General features: G+C 42.5%; 1 protein-coding gene across 3 annotated transcripts in view; it reads right to left on the minus strand.

The window, feature by feature from the left end:
- Positions 1–808: 808 nt before the first annotated feature.
- CD1D (CD1d molecule) overlaps positions 809–17,404 on the minus strand; it is a 58,703-nt gene continuing 42,107 nt past the window's right edge. The window contains exons 4-8 of one of the 3 annotated variants that reach the window (XM_082406287.1): positions 5,428–5,694; positions 4,853–5,131; positions 4,058–4,336; positions 2,997–3,093; positions 809–2,895 (exon numbers count right to left, since the gene is read on the minus strand). In XM_082406287.1, the coding sequence (XP_082262413.1) occupies positions 2,874–2,895; positions 2,997–3,093; positions 4,058–4,336; positions 4,853–5,131; positions 5,428–5,694 (944 nt within the window). In that variant the 3' untranslated portion in view covers positions 809–2,873. Of the gene's footprint in view, positions 2,896–2,996; positions 3,094–4,057; positions 4,337–4,852; positions 5,132–5,427; positions 6,120–17,404 lie in introns of those variants that run through there. The other 2 variants (XM_082406285.1, XM_082406286.1) reach the window with 2 other exon arrangements.

The following is a 17,404-nucleotide window of genomic DNA, read 5'->3' on the forward strand; positions in this document are numbered from 1 at the left end:
CAGAAAGCCTTCAGAGGTCTGGTTTCCATGTGAAGGTTATTGCCAGGCTGAAGCTACAAGGTTACTGAGTGTCCATGAGCTCTGGGCACATGGCTGAGGCAGCACCCCATAGGATGCCTTCACACCCACTCTGCTGACCCGCCCTGCGGTAGCTGGAAACTACAGGAGAGTGCCTATCTCCTGCAGGACCTCTCCAGGGCCCTCTACTGGAAAAGCTTATCATTGTGCTCGCTTTGAAGAAGAAATGATTAGAGGAATTTCATCCATTATCACTGAGCATATAATGAAGGGTGAATTTGGAGTTCAAGGGCAATAAATTGACACCCAGCACAGCACTCAATAAGGAACCCGATAGCCATAAAGAGAATATTAGCACACTCTAAAATGAATTCTAAGGACTTCCTGAGATATTTTGAACTGAGTATTTGAAGGAAGAAGACAGAATTTCCTAGAGAAATAGACATTTACCTCCAAAATAAACCAAAGTTGCTTAAAAACGAACCAGAGCTAAGGTAAATTCATGCTGAAGCATTCCCAAAAAGATTGCAGAAAGCACTTTAACACACATGCCCTAAGATTGCAGAAGGCCAATGGGACTGGGTCAGAAGCTTGACACTGCTTGAGGAAGCGAAGCTGAAGCGCATCACCTGAGGGAAGTGTGGTACCCAAAACTGTTAACAGGCCCTACATTTTTAAAGGCATTGCAGATTGCCAAACATTTGTAAACATTTGCTCCCCACAGCATTTGTGAGATAAACTATCTCAGTCCATTTGGGCTGCTATAACAAAATACCATAAACTGGGTGGCTTAAAAACAATAGAAATTTATTTCTCATAGTTCTGGAGGCTGGGAACTCCCAGATTAAGTGAGGGTCCACTTTCTGGTTCATAGACGGCAACTTCTTGCTGTGTCTTCACATGGTGGAGGGGATAAGGACCTTTTTTTTATTATTTTACATTTTATTATTTTACATTTTTATTATTATACATTGGAGTATAGTTGATTTACAATGTTGTGTTAGTTTCAGGTGTATAGCAAAGTGATTTAGTTATACCTATACATATATCTATTCTTTCTTAGATTCTTTCCCATATAGGTTATAACAGAATATTGAGTAGAGTTCCCTGTGCTATAGATAAGGACCATTTTTATAAGGGCACTAATCCCATTCGCAAGAGCTCAGACCTCATGATTTAATCTCCTCCCAAAGACCTCACCTTCTAATACCATCACCTTGGGTATTTGGTTTTCAACATATGAATTAGCGGGGGTTGGGGGGCGGGGGACACAGGACATAGACGTTCAATCTGTAGCATGATCAGGACAAACATTATTATCTCCATTTGGCACAGGAATAAAGTGAGTCAGAGGAGACTATGGTCTCCTGATCCAGTGCACTTGCTTGTTCACCTCACTGTATCTCTACTTCCGGATTCAATTTCCCCTCCCTCTAGGAAGCCTTCCCTAACTAATCTCAGGCCAACATTTTCACTTAGCATTCTGAGGAATCCATTGCTTAGCACTGTACAATACCTGCAAACAGCAGTTCTCTAACTGAACATCAGAATCATCCGAGGGCTTGTTAAAACACAGGTTACTGGTCCCCACTCCCAAGATTTCTCATTTCAGTAGGTCTCATCTTTTGGGGGGGTGGCCCAAAATAATTTGCAAGTTTCCAGCTGATAATGAGGCTACAGGTCAGGAAACCACAGTTTCGGAACCATTGATTTAGAAACTAGCTGGATTTCCACCCACATCCTAGGTTCAACCTGAAAGTGCAACATAGAAAATGCCAAGTCTTAATTTTCTCAAGCAAAGACTTCAAAAGTTTAGTCTCAATTTTTCTGGATGTTCGAGGGCCTTGAGTGCCAAGAGACGACTTCCCTGATAGATAACAGATGATTTTTAACTTGGCCTTCTCATTTTTTTGGCATCAGGAAGGGCTGCTGTTCCTCTACATTTCCTGCTTCTTTTCTCTAGGCTAAGAATAGAGCAGACAGCGGGGCCATCATCACTAGTGCTCACGTCTACCCAAATGGGTTCAGCCCAGCCCACATATTGTCTCATTCAATAGCTATAAGTAGGACCACTTGAGAAAAATATCCCTACCAAAAGTAGCTTTTTCTACATAATATAAATACACCATGATTTCTCCTCTTTTAATCAAGTTACGCCAAGTAAAAAGCTTGAGACACCTCTGTTTCTTACAGCCTAATTTTCTTTTAAAGAGAAAATGTCCCTCTTTATAAACCCAAATTCACAATAGAAACTAGGTCCTGAAACTGCCGATATGTCATTCAGGACAAACTTTTTACATTAGAGACACAAACTGGGAGCCCCAGGGTTGTCATCAGCCAGCAGAGGTGTATTTGGGGTATCCCACACCCCAAATATTGTAAAAGTTTGAGTCAACACATTAATATCAGGCGTGTTCACATATAAACCTAGACTTCCACTTTTCTTGAAAAAAATGTGGGTTACAGCCAAGCCAGGGTCTTACTTTATACTTGATAGCAAACAGCTGGACCCGTTTCCTTTGGACAGGAAAAGTGCTTTCCAGTTCACTGCAGATTCCATCATTCAAATAATGACCACACACACACACACACACTTACACCCCAGCCTTTATCTGCTTGTCCCTGAGAGGTATCTGAGTTTGCACTTCTGTTTTTACAGAACCACGTGGGCTTATACACTTGTAATATACTGAAAAAGAACTTAAATCCTCTTAGATAAAGTGTTCAAAGGACGTGACAAAAGCTGCCTTATGATTGTCCTCTGCTTCTTCAAGGTAGCTGTCTTTCACCCTCAGATTCTGAGCACTAAAGCCCTGAAATCCTGAGGTCCAGACAGACAGGTGTGGTGAGGACAGTCACAGGATGTCTTGATAGAGGCTGTGAGAGAAAACAAAGAGAGAGACCATAAGGAAAGGGGGAGAGGAGAAGATATGGGGAGAGAAGTTGAGGGAAGGAGGAGATGGGAAGGAGAGACTTACCGGTGCTTCTTAAACCAGAATGCGAAGCCTCCACCAATCAGAAGGAGGGACAGCAGTATTGCCATGGCAATCAAGCCCACAGAGGCATGGCTCCGGTCTGTTTGAGGGAACACAGGATGTGCCTCATCCCAGAATCCCACCCTATTTCAAGTCCCCTGGTATAAGCACATGTGAGGGTGCCAGGTGTTTCTTATTTCCTCCCCCACTTAATGTGCCCACTTGTATTCCTCTGAAGTTTAGGTGCCCCGTCTTTTCTCAGGGTCTGGGCATCCATAATTCGGTTCACTTCAGCATATGCTAGTGCAATATATAGGGGAAGGCACCAGTTTTGTTGCTAGGCAGACCTGAGTCTAAATCCAGCTCTTCTAGTTTCTAATGATGAGACTCAGGGCAGTTTACTTGACCTAGCTTAGCCTCAATTTCTCATCTATAAAATGAAAATAATAGTACCTGCTTCAAAGCATAGTTGGGATGATTAGTTGAAATGCTGTATGCAGAGTGTGCAGCTCACACAGAAGAAGCACTCAATAAACCACAGCTATCTCTGTTACCCTGCCTTTCAAAGTCCCCGGTTCTCTCTTCTGGGGAACAAATCCTCCTGGGATTCTGTACTTGCTGCCTATTCACTCTTCATCGCGGTGCGCGGGCCTCTCACTATCGTGACCTCTCTTGTTGCGGAGCACAGGCTCCAGATGCGCAGGCTCAGTAGTTGTGGCTCACGGGCCCAGTTGATCCACGGCATGTGGGATCTTCCCAGACCAGGGCTCGAACCCGTGTCCCCTGCATCGGCAGGCAGATTCTCAACCACTGCGCCACCAGGGAAGCCCAGTCTGGTTTTTTTTTTTTTTTTTTTTTTTGTATATGGAACACCTTGTCTCAGTCCTTTTTGAGTTCAGATTTTTATTCCTCTCCTTTCAGAATCCTCTCCTTCTATCCCTCCTGGTATGGGGCTTCATTTCCTCCATCCTGGGTGTGTCCACTCCCTCCCCTTCCCCAGTCCCTCCCTCTATGCTTGAGGAGCGTCTCCTCCCATTCCCAGCTGGGCCCCGGTTCTATCTCACCCCAGTAGAGGATGATGTCCTGGTCTCCTAAACTGCTGTGCTTCACTCGGCAACTCAGACCAGTCGCCTCCCCAGCCGTCACATCCAGGGTTACTCGGAGATACCAAGTCTCATCAGCGTTGGGCACAATATCTCCTTGCTGAGTGCCAGACTGCTCCTGCTCGCCCCTCATCCACGTCACCCACACGGGTTTCGGGTAGAATCCTGAGACATGGCACACCAGCAGCAGACGGCCAGGCCCAGGACTGGGGCCACTGGACAGCCAAGCCTCGGGCTTCACTGTATCCAACAAGGGTATGAGGGATCTTAAAGTGAAGACTCTGCATTAGAGGCTCTGGGCCTCATAGCAGGCTCATTCGTCCTACATTTCCACCTCTGGAGATGAACTCCCACAACTTCAATCCTTTTATACTAGCTTCTCCAGGAAAGGCTTCCCTGATCCCCATTCCCTTTCCTGATCCGGTCTACTGTAAATGCCCCTTCTCTGTACTCCCAGGGCACCCTGTGTTCAGCTGCAACATATGTAGCATGTTTCAAACACTGCTTGAACTGTTCATCTGTCTTATCATCTTCCCCCTCAAGCAGAGATCCTGCTTGACCCCCAGTGCTTATTTAATTCAATTCATGGAACCCAAAGGGCGCTCAGTTAATGTCTGTGGAATGAATAAATACCCTCACACCTTATCCATCCCCTTCTCTTCCCATGATGCTCAAAGGGATGTGAACCCTGGAATGAAAACCCCAGATGGAGCCCAGAGTGGAGTGGAGGGCAGGAGGTGACAGAGGCAGGCTGACCTTGCTTCTCCAGCTCGGACTTCCCTGTCTCCAGGATGCCTCTGAGAAATCGGGGGCAGATGTCGTGGAGGAGCCACTGCGCTGTTTCCCTGGTCCCTTGGTCCTGGTTGAGCACCGTGCAGGCCATCTGGCCCCAAGGTGGGGCATCTGGAGCTGACACCCAAGACGTTCCCTGGAAACTCAGGACATCTCTTCCTTGAAATGCTACACGGATGAAGCTTTCTGAGGTGTTCCCCGGGAGCACCTCACATCCAGCAGATACCTGGATCTCAAAGGGGTCTGAGGAGAGGAATGGAGAGAGAGCTATGAAGGGCTTAAAAGATTGAAAAGGGTGGAAGAAATTGGCGTGAGGTTTACACTGGGGACCCAGAGTTCATGTAAATGAGAGTGGGTGACCTGTAGCAGGAGGAACAAGGGGTATTTTGACAAGTCAAGCTGAGACCTCTCAGGCAGCAGTGGAAATCAGAAGGGAGAGAGGAGAGAATCTTATCAGGTGGGGCCAGAACCTCCCGGCTGGGCTCCTGCGTCCACTGTCTCCCCCGGGCAACTCTGCACGATCCCATCCCTCAGCTCACAGTCGATGTGCAGCATTTTGACGAATTCCCGTATGTCCCTGGTGAAGCTTCTGCGATAAACCTGAAATGTTTGTTGCAGCTGCTCCCACTGCTGGTCGCTGAATGTGCCCTGGGACCAGGGCTTCAGGAAGCAGATGGTGTCCGAGTCATTGCGCCAAGTGTAGGCCTGCAGGTCCCTCAGCCACGCCAGGCCATCCGTACGCATCCAGCTGCTGTTGGCGAAGGACGAGATCTGGAGGCAGCGGAGGGGGAAATGCCTTTGCGGGGCTGGAGAGAATGCAGGTCGGAGGGGCCGAGGGAGCGGTTGGCAGAGCAAAGAAGGGAGAAGGAAGAAAAAAAGAAACAAACAAACAGATGGGCTTGGTAAGGGGGGGTGACGTCTACTAGCTCTGAGCCAAGCTCCCTCTCCCGGGGCCAAGGAGCAGGAAGCGGGGAGCATCAGGTTCTCGGGCGGGTGGATCAAGCTCCCGACTTTCCAAGGTGCATCTGTCTCCACCCTCCCGCAGCGAGTGTCGGCCCCTTTCCCAGCCCAGCTCCCTCTCGAAGCCCTCCACCCGGGCGCCCCTGTTCCACTCATCCTCAGAACTTCCCTAAATCTGGGGGAGCCTCCAGAACAACAGAAACAGCGGGCACCCCACGTCGCTGGGCGTGGGAACCTCGCGGAGCTGCTAGCTCTGCTCTCAGACCACGGACCTCAGGCTCCTCCCCCGGCCCCTCCCTCCTCCCCGCCCCCCACGCCCTCCCACCAGCCCCTGGTTTCCGCAGGCCCCGAACAGCCTGAACTTGACCAGGTTGCTGGCCAATTCCCAAGCCTGGACGCAGGCAGGACTCCCATTCTGGCTTGCCCGGGGTTTGCTTCCAACCCAGTCCAGTCCAGGGGTCCCTTTTTCATCTGCCAGATGGTCTGTCTCCTCGTTAGGTGTTTGAGCTGCAAAGAGCCCTGGTCGGTGTCCTAGGAATCCTGACACAGTCACTCAAGTGTTTCTCACAACCGGCTTGTCTAAATCTCCTTTTTCATCGTAGAGTTAAGGATAGCATGTGGGAAACTTTACAACCACTCTGTAAGTTTTAAAAACAGGACATAAAGTTGTATCTATCGTATAACTTCTACCATGTTAAAAATGCAAAAAAAAAAAAAAAAAGTTTTTAAGTGAGAGGGAAGTCCATGGCTTAGCAGTGGTTGTCCCTAGGCGGAGAGACTATGGATGATTTCAATCTGCTTTACATTTTTTATGTCTTCCAAAAGTTCTACAAGTGCAAACATCACATTAATAATAAAATAATAATATTAACCCTAATTTTCTCAGTTCTACATTGAGCGGATTGGACTGGGTTGGCTAAGATTTTTCAGGCTTTAATATCCCAAGATGCTTCCACCTCAGTGTCCCCATCCCCAGCCCCTCTTTCCTCCTGTCATGGTCCCTGCATCCACTCCTCCATTTTCTCTGTCTTGCCTGACTCCTTTTGGAGGACTATCCCTAGACTCTCCTCTTCCTCCCCTCCCATCTCCCACCTGGTCTCTGCCTGCTCACTTTCTCCTCTGGCTCCTCACTCATTCACTCTCCAAATATGAACTTCTGTTTGAAAGAACAGAGACAAGATTATGATGCATACCTAGACAGCCAGCTTCCTACTTCTCACACTGAAAATAAAAGCAACAAGACCTAGCGGTTCAGAACTTCAGATCACGGTGAGAAAAGAAGGCCCCTCTTTGGTGAGTCTGAACCTGGACAGCACCCTGGCACCTCCCCCACCACTTCTTTTATCCAATCCATCGGCAACTCTCCTCTATTTTACCTCTTTTGAAATATCTCTTGTGTGTGCTCACTTGTCTACATTTCCACCTCCACCACCACCCTGTCCTTTTGCCCCACCTCCTGAAACAGCTTTCTCAGGATATGGCCTACAAGACTGTGTGCCGTCTGACCTTGGTCTACTTTGCAGCACCATCTCTCACCTTAGTCTCACTTGTACTGGACCATAATAGCTGATATGCTTTCAGTTCCTCTAATATGCAAAGCTTCTTCCTGTCTGAGGTCTTTGCACAAATAATTCCTTCTGTTTAAAGCTCTTGGCCTCCTCCTCCTCTCACTCCCTTACAATCCACAGTTATCTCCTTCCTTCTCAGATCTCAGCTCAAAAGTCATTTTCTCAGGGGAGTCGTCTCAGACCTCCCAGACTGTGTGAACAAAGGCAGAAGAACTAGGTCAGCCCCATCTCCACTCCTTGTACACCAGCTAGCTTTGTAAACCTTTCCTCCCGGCACGTATCAGAGCTTGTAATTATAGACATGTTCACAAGTCTGTCTCTCTGTGTCTTCTCCTCAATCCACTAAAGAGGGGCCAGAATTCAAGGATCATGTTTTCTTCCCATTCTGCCAACATTAACGCTTCCATTCTCCCTCACTCTGCTGTAGTGAGAGCCCTGAAGAGAATAGGCTTCTGCTGCTGCTTCTGCTTCTAGGCTGGCATCTTGGAGATAGCCCTTACCCAGCCTATCTTCTGATGCTTAATGTTGCCCCAAAGCTGTTTGCGATAACATGGAAAAATTATTTCTATTATTTCAAGTAAGGGGTTAAGTGATTAAATCAGGATACAAAATTGCCCGAATAGTGGATAGAAGCCTGGAAGGGAGGGAAGCTATGAAGACGGAAATAAAAAGAAAAATAGTTATATGAATCATGGAACAATATCTAACTTCGCATTCTTGAAATTTCCAACCTCCCTTTAAAAACTTGCACAGTTCTGTTTAGTTTATCTGTATCTTTAAATTTTCAAGTACTATCATCTTTTCAGACATAAAGACAAGAACTATTTTTTATCAAGAACAAAAAAACAGACAGTTGGGGCTTCCCTGGTGGCGCAGTGGTTGAGAATCTGCCTGCCAATGCAGGGGACACGGGTTCGAGCCCTGGTCTGGGACGATCCCACATGCCGCGGAGCAACTGGGCCCGTGAGCCACAATTACTGAGCCTGCGCGTCTGGAGCCTGTGCTCTGCAACAAGAGAGGCCGCGATAGTGAGAGGCCCGCACACCACTATGAAGAGTGGCCCCCACTTGCCGCAACTAGAGAAAGCCCTCGCACAGAAACGAAGACCCAACACAGCCAAAACTTAAAAAAAAAAAAAAAAAAAGTAAAAAACAGACAGTATAGCCTTCAAAAATTAGGATTACCTGGAGATAAATATATTTTTCCAAAGGTCGGTTGAGTCAGTCAATTTTTAGCTATTCCAAGATTCACTGCTTTCTTCTGGGAAGGGACTCATGGAATCATGGAAGAACCTTTTGGGGCAAGACTCACCCTCACATACTGGGGGTCAGAAAACCAGAGCACAGAGAGGTGGTGATTTACCCAAGTCCTCAAAATCAGCCCATGGCAGGGAGAAGTCAGCCATAGTAACTTCCACTTTGCCCAGGAAATGGCTACGATCCACGCCCCCAGATTAATCATGTCTTTGACTTCTAGAGTGTTTCTGGTTTCCAAAGAGCTTTCACATATGCCATTTTGTTTAATCCCCATAACAACTGTGAGATATAGGGATTGTTATTCTTACTTTGTAAATGAGGAAAACAAATCAAAGAGAGTACAATGCAACACACAGTAATATCTTGGAGTCTACACTAGAACTCGATCTTCTAACTCCTGGTCCAGCATATTTCCTTTTCTCTCACAGCTGCATTCTGAGGTTGTACCTCCTACTCGAAGGAGGTGGTTAAATGATATGACTAGCATAGTTTCTTTTAACCTTGGGAGTCTGTAATCCTAGGTCATCACAGCTAGAGAACAGAGTAGGGATTTCTTGGATGGGAGTGAGGTTGGACTAGAATCCAAGAATCACAGATGACTTGACTAAAAATAGCCACAAATATAATTGGTTATGGACTAAGTAATCAGAAGCCCAAGTATCATGAAGGCTTTGTGAGTATTCCTCCCACCTCCCCACCCCCTACCCCTCTTCCCAGAGAGAGGAATAATGGAAACTTCCTGCTTTCTGCTGATTTTACCAAGCTGGCTTCAAAGTCATCTGTCTCTCTCTATTGTATTCTGATTGGTTCTGATCACCATATGTTGATTTGCATAGTTCTCTTTTTACTCCTGGCAGTACTTTCTGATTCTCTTTTTACTCCTAGCATTACTGTTCAGTAGGCTGGTTTGGTTTAAATTTCTGAATAAATTTCCCCACTGATCTCCATAGTACTTTCATTTGCTCTTACTGATTTATATGAATCATACACACATATCACTATCTGAAACTAACCGACTCACTTATTTTGCTTGTTTATTTTCTGATCTGTTTCCCTGGTCTTACCCAATACTATATCCCCAGTAAGTACAACATGGACTAGAAGATTGTAGATGATCAATAAATATCTGTTAAGCAAAAAACTTGCCAAGCACATTTTCTAGGTCTACAGCTATTCTAAGTGCTTTACAGCCATGGTCTTCTTTAATCCTGGTAAATATCCACAAGGTATCTTACTGATTTTGTTCACTGCTGTCTTCAGCACCTAGAATAGTCCCTGGGACAGTTTAGGCACTCAAATATTTTTCCCAAAAAACTGAAGATAAGTAGTATTAATCCATATTTTATTTATGGGGAAAAAATTGAAGTACAGAGATTTTAAATAACTTTTCACCAGCTTATAAATATCTACCGTAGGAGTGTAACTTAAGTGTCTTCTTCGCAAATGTCATGTTCTTTTCACTGTTCTATGTATCTTCCTTCATACTACCCCCAGAGAACACCTGACTATGCTGGGATGTGGGAGGGCTGTTAAGGTGGAAAAAGTAGGTTAGAGTGAGGGAGAGCCAGGAGTTTCAGAACTGAAGATACTTGGGAAACCTTCTCTCAAGAGAGAGTCAACCTAAAACATTTATAGATAGAGTATTGTCGACTGAAGAAAAAGGCACAACCTAAAAGTTGTATGTTTTAGGGACCTTACTGAGGACTAGAGCCTAGGAGACAGTCTCTCAAATAGCTCTGAGGAACTGCTCTGAAGAGGTAAGAAGCCAGGTTATATAGGAGATTTTGCTAAAAAAAAAAAAAAAAAAAAAAAGTAATCAAACATCAAAAGATTACTGCTAATCACAAAAAACAGACATCTAGAGTTAGTGATTTTAGTGCTTTCCTATGTATGGGAAGATGCTAGAGTCTGGGCACATTTAAATTATTCCTTAGATATGCATCTTAACCCCCGGGCCGTGGACCTATACCGGTCCACAGCCTGCTAGGAGCCAGGCAGCACAGCAGGAGGTGAACAGAGAGTGAGCGATCGAAGCTCCGTCTGCCACTCCCCATCGCTCGCATTACTGCCTGAACCATCCCCGCCCCCCGACCCCGCCACCCGGGTCCACGGGAAACTTTTCTTCCACGAAACCGGTCCCTACTGCCAAAAACGTTAGGGACCGCTGATCTAGGGCCAGTATTCTATTTTTCTCCATCCTGAATTCCCCTCAGGGCGCACCACTGGGGGGCTAGCTACAGTAGCTGATGGCTTGATGGCAGGCAATACTGTCATTTACTGGAATGGCAGATGGAATGTGAATGTGCTCTGTGCGTGTGTGTGAAAGAGAGACAGAGACACAGATAGAGAATGTTGTGAGGGAGAACGGAAGGGAAAATGAGAATGAAACTGCATCGTCCATTACATAGTATTCAAGCTAACATAGCAGCAGTGTAACCAGCAAGCATTGTTGGAGTAGATAGAAGCCTCGGGAGTTGTAGACACTGCGGATATACTCTATATGTTCTATAGCTCAACAAAGAAAAATTGTGCACTATATGTTGTGGTCATATAGCAGAGTCAGAGAATCTAAAATTTAGATTCAAAGATTTCCATACCAAGTCTGTAAACGCACAGTGCATGGATACTATGCACAGTACCGTACTGTGCACAGTAAACTGAAATAGGCATCATGTATATCAAACAGCAATCCAGATCTAGATCTAGCAATTCCACTCCTGAGTGCATACCTAAATGCATGCCTGTGATCTCGGAGAGGCAGCAGTGAGTGGTGGCTTGAAGCAAGATCTTAGTTCCCTGCCCAGGAATTGGACCTGGGCAGCCGGTGTGAAAATCAGGAATCCTAGCCACTAGGTCCACCAGGGGCTAGAGGCTAGAAGCAGAGTTCCCCTGGCTCATGCCCCCACTGAAAAATGCATTTCTCAAAGAGGCAAAAACTGTAAAAATAGGTGCAAAGTTTATTATTAGAGGCACAGCACAACAAGTGGGAGAGCACACAGAGAAACACTTTGTTTATTGAAGACAGAAGCAAGGCAGAGATATACAGCTGGAGAGAAAGGGTGTGGGCATCCTCCCTAATGAGGAGGAGTGCAGTAAAGAGGCAGTTAAATCATTTATATAGGAAGATGTGGTACATATATACAATGGAATATTACTCAGCCATAAAGAGGAACGAAATAGTGCTTTTTGCAGAGATGGCGATGGACCTAGAGATTGTCATACAGAGTGAAGTAAGTCAGAAAGAGAAAAACAAATATCGTATAATATCGCTTATATGTGGAATCTAGAAAAATGGTACAGAGGAACTTATTTGCAAAGCAGAAACAGAGTCACAGATGTAGAGAACAAACTTATGGTTACCAAGAGGGGGGAAGGGGGTGAATTGGGAGATTGGGACTGACGTATATACACTACTATGTATAAAGTGAATAGCTAATGAGAACTTACTGCATAGCACAGGGAACTCTACTCAATGCTCTATGGTGACCTAAATGGGAAGGGAATCTAAAAATGAGTGGATATATGTATACGTATGACTGATTCACTTTGCTGTACAGCAAGAAACTAACACAACATTCCTCCAATATACTCCAATAAAAATTAAAATACAATATAAACTATACTCCAATAAAAATTAATTTTTTTCACACACACACACTGTATTTTATTTTTACAAGAGGTAAATAGACTGACACCAAGCATTGTACATGGATGACCACAACAAAAGCAACAATGATTGCAATTACCAAACATGAAACACACTCATACTATGTCATAGTATTGACATTCAGTCCAGTAATCCTCCACTGTAACAGCTCCTTTACTTTGCAGTGAAAATTGATTTGTATATTCTTTGCCTCTGAGTCCTTGTGGGATTTTTTTTTTTAATTCAGACAGAAAGTCACAAAAATTATACTCATCCTCATCAGTTCACTCAGTCCCATGTAATTAATTTTTTTTTTCATCTTGATCTTCTGTTAGCACTTTTATGAGTTCATCAGTTTTTCATTAGAGTTCTGAAAATGCTTATTCATTCAGTTCAGCAGTACAGTCAGTTACCAGAAACCTGTACTTGTCAGAGTCTTTTCCATGAATTTCTTGAAGATGAAAGCCTTTTATAGGAACATATTTGCAAAAGCATCAGAGTACACCCAGAACTGTCTGTAAATGACAAAAGACTTAAAAATGACCACAGTTAAAGATTTGATGAAAGTTCATAATAATGCAGTTGACAAGAAAATTAGTTATTTCTGAGATATAAATTTTAAAGTAATAACTAGGATTATGACTTATAACATTATACCAGAACATATAAGATTTTTAGAAATTTCATGTAATGTCTGAAACATTTATATTAACATATTTCCATACATATTTCCATACAAATACAAATATAAGATTTTTAGAAATTTCATATAATGTCTGAAACAGTTATATTAACATATTTCCATACAAATAACCCAATGAAAGTTTAGTATTAGTTGTTTTGTTTGTTTGTTGTTTTATACTGCAGGTTATTAGGCATCAATTTTATACACATCAGTGTATACATGTCAATCCCAATCACCCAATTCAGCACACCACCATCCCCACCCCACCGCAGTTTTCCCCCCTTGGTGTCCATATGTCCATTCTCTACATCTGTGTCTCAACTTCTGCCCTGCAAACCGGCTCATCTGTACTATTTTTCTAGGTTCCACATACATGCATTAATATATGATATTTGTTTTTCTCTTTCTGACTTACTTCACTCTGTATGACAGTCTCTAGATCCATCCACTTCTCAACAAATGACTCAATTTCGTTCCTTTTTATGGCTGAGTAATATTCCATTGTATATATGTACCACAACTTCTTTATCCATTCGTCTGTTGATGGGCATTTAGGTTGCTTCCATGACCTGGCTATTGTAAATAGTGCTGCAATGAACATTCGGGTGCATGTGTCTTTTTGAATTACGGTTTTCTCTGGGTATATGCCCAGTAGTGGGATTGCTGGGTCATATGGTAATTCTATTTTTAGTTTTTTAAGGAACCTCCATATTGTTCTCCATAGTGGCTGTATCAATTTACATTCCCACCAACAGTGCAAGAGGGTTCCCTTTTCTCCACACCCTCTCCAGCATTTGTTGTTTGTTGATTTTCTGATGATGTCCATTCTAACAGGAATGAGGTGATACCTCATTGTAGTTTTGATTTGCATTTCTCTAATAATCAGTGATGTTGAGCATCTTTTCATGTGCTTCGTGGCCGTCTGTATGTCTTCTTTGGAGAAATGTCTATTTAGGTCTTCTGCCCATTTTTGGATTGGGGTGTTTGTTTCTTTAATATTGAGCTGAATGGCTGTTTATATATTTTGGAGATTAATCCTTTGTCCGTTGATTCATTTGCAAATATTTTCTCCCATTCTGAGGGTTGTCTTTTCGTCTTGTTTATGGTTTCCTTTGCTGTGCAAAACCTTTGAAGTTTCATTAGGTCACATTTGTTTATTTTTGTTTTTATTTCCATTACTCTAGGAGGTGGATCAAAAAAGATCTTGCTGTGATTTATGTCAAAGAGTGTTCTTCCTATGTTTTCCTCTAAGAGTTTTATAGTGTCCAGTCTTATATTTAGGTCTCTAATCCATTTTGAGTTTATTTTTGTGTATGGTGTTAGGGAGTATTCTAATTTCATTCTTTAACATGTAGCTGTCCAGTTTTCCCAGCACCACTTATTGAAGAGACTGTCTTTTCTCCATTGTATATCTTTGCCTCCTTTGTCATAGATTAGTTGACCATAGGTGCGTGGGTTAATCTCTGGGCTTTCTATCTTGTTCCATTGATCTATGTTTCTGTTTTTGTGCCAGTACCATATTATCTTGATTACTGTAGCTTTGTAGTATAGTCTGAAGTCAGGGAGTCTGATTCCTCCAGCTCCATTTTTTTGCCTCAAGACTGCTTTGGCTATTCGGGGTCTTTTGTGTCTCCATACAAATTTTAAGATGATTTGTTCTAGCTCCGTAAAAAATGCCATTGGTAATTTGATAGGGATTGCATTGAATCTGTAGATTACTTTGGGTAGTATACTCATTTTCACAATGTTGATTCTTCCAATCCAAGAACATGGTATATCTCTCCATCTGTTGGTATCATCTTTAATTTCTTTCATCAGTGTCTTATGGTTTTCTGCATACAGGTCTTTTGTCTCCCTAGGTAGGTTTATTCCTAGGTATTTTATTCTTTTTGTTGCAATGGTAAATGGGAGTGTTTCCATAATTTCTCTTTCAGATTTTTCATCATTAGTGTATAGGAATGCAAGAGATTTCTGTGCATTCATTTTGTATCCTGCAACTTTACCATATTCATTAATTAGCTCTAGCAGTTTTCTGGTGGCAGTTTTAGGATTCTCTATGTATAGTATCATGTCATCCGCAAACAGTGACAGTTTTACTTCTTCTTTTCCAATTTGTATTCCTTTTATTTCTTTTTCTTCTCTGATTGCCGTGGCTAGGACTTCCAGAACTATGTTGAATAATAGTGGTGAGAGTGGACATCCTTGTCTCGTTCCTGATCTTAGAGGAAATGCTTTCAGTTTTTCACCATTGAGAATGATGTTTGCTGTGGGTTTGTCATATATGGCCTTTATTATGTTGAGGTAGGTTCCCTCTATGCCCACTTTCTGGAGAGTTTTTATCAGAAATGGGTGTTGAATTTTGTCAAAAGCTTTTTCTGCATCTATTGAGATGATCATATGGTTTTTATCTTCAATTTGTTAATATGGTGTATCACATTGATTGATTTGCGTATATTGAAGAATCCTTGCATCCCTGGGATAAATCCCACTTGATCGTGGTGTATGATCCTTTTAATGTGTTGTTGGATTCTGTTTGCTAGTATTTTGTTGAGGATTTTTGCATCTATATTCATCAGTGATATTGGTCTGTAATTTTCTTTTTTTGTAGTGTCTTTGTCTGGTTTTGGTATCAGGGTGATGGTGGCCTCATAGAATGAGTTTGGGAGTGTTCCTTCCTCTGCAATTTTTTGGAAGAGTTTGAGAAGGATAGGTGTTAGCTCTTCTCTAAATGTTTGATAGAATTCACCTGTGAAGCCATCTGGTCCTGGACTTTTGTTTGTTGGAAGATTTTTAATCACAGTTTCAATTTCATTACTTGTGATTGGTCTGTTCATATTTTCTGTTTCTTCCTGGTTCAGTCTTGGAAGGTTATACCTTTCTAAAAATTTGTCCATTTCTTCCAGGTTGTCCATTTTATTGGCATAAAGTTGCTTGTAGTAGTCTCTTAGGATGCTTTGTATTTCTGCAGTGTCTGTTGTAACTTCTCCTTTTTCATTTCTGATTTTATTGATTTGAGTCCTCTCCCTCTTTTTCTTGATGAGTCTGGCTAATGGCTTATCAATTTTGTTTATCTTCTCAAAGAACCAACTTTTAGTTTTATTGATCTTTGCTATTGTTTTCTTTGTTTCTATTTCATTTATTTCTGCTCTGATCTTTATGATTTCTTTCCTTCTGCTAACTTTGGGTTTTGTTTGTTCTACTTTCTCTAGTTTCTTTAGGTGTAAGGTTAGATTGTTTACTTGAGATTTTTCTTGTTTCTTTAGGTAGGCTTGTATAGCTATAAACTTCCCTCTTTGAACTGCTTTTGCTGCATCCCATAGGTTTTGGGTCGTCGTGTTTTCATTGTCATTTGTCTCTAGGTATTTTTTTATTTCCTCTTTGATTTCTTCAGTGATCTCTTGGTTATTTAGTAATGTATTGTTTAGCCTCCATGTGTTTGTCTTTTTTATGGTTTTTTCCCTGTAATTCATTTCTAATCTCATAGCGTTGTGGTCAGAAAAGATGCTTGATATGATTTCAATTTTCTTAAATTTACTGAGGCTTGATTTGTGACCCAAGATGTGATCTATCCTGGAGATTGTTCCGTGCACACTTGAGAAGAACGTGTAATCTGCTGTTTTTGGATGGAATGTCCTATATATATCAATTAAATCTATCTGGTCTATTGTGTCATTTAAAGCTTCTGTTTCCTTATTTATTTTCATTTTGGATGATCTGTCCATTGGTGTAAGTGAGGTGTTAAAGTCCCCCACTATTATTGTGTTACTGTCGATTTCCTCTTTTATAGCTGTTAGCAGTTGCCTTATGTATTGAGGTGCTCCTATGTTGGGTGCATATATATTTATAATTGTTATATCTTCTTCTTGGATTGATCCCTGGATCATTATGTAGTGTCCTTCCTTGTCTCTTGTAACATTCTTTATTTTAAAGTCTATTTTATCTGATATGAGTATAGCTACTCCAGCTTTCTTTTGATTTCCATTTGCATGGAATATCTTTTTCCATCCCCTCACTTTCAGTCTGTATGTGTCCCTAGGTCTAAAGTGGGTCTCTTGTAGACAGCATATATATGGGTCTTGTTTTTGTATCCATTCAGCATGCCAATGTCTTTTGGTTGGAGCATTTAATCCATTCACGTTTAAGGTAATTATCGATATGTATGTTCCTATGACCATTTTCTTAATTGTTTTGGGTTTGTTTTTGTAGGTCCTTTTCTTCTCTTGTGTTTCCCACTTAGAGAAGTTCCTTTAGCATTTGTTGTAGAGCTGGTTTGGTGGTGCTGAATTCTCTTAGCTTTTGCTTGTGTGTAAAGCTTTTGATTTCTCCATCAAATCTAAATGAGATCCTTGCCAGGTAGAGTAATCTTGGTTGTAAGTTCTTCCCTTTCATCACTTTAAGTAT

Source organism: Balaenoptera borealis (genome assembly GCF_965194805.1).
Source record: "Balaenoptera borealis genome assembly, chromosome: 1".
In the NCBI taxonomy this organism is placed as follows: domain Eukaryota; kingdom Metazoa; phylum Chordata; class Mammalia; order Artiodactyla; family Balaenopteridae; genus Balaenoptera; species Balaenoptera borealis.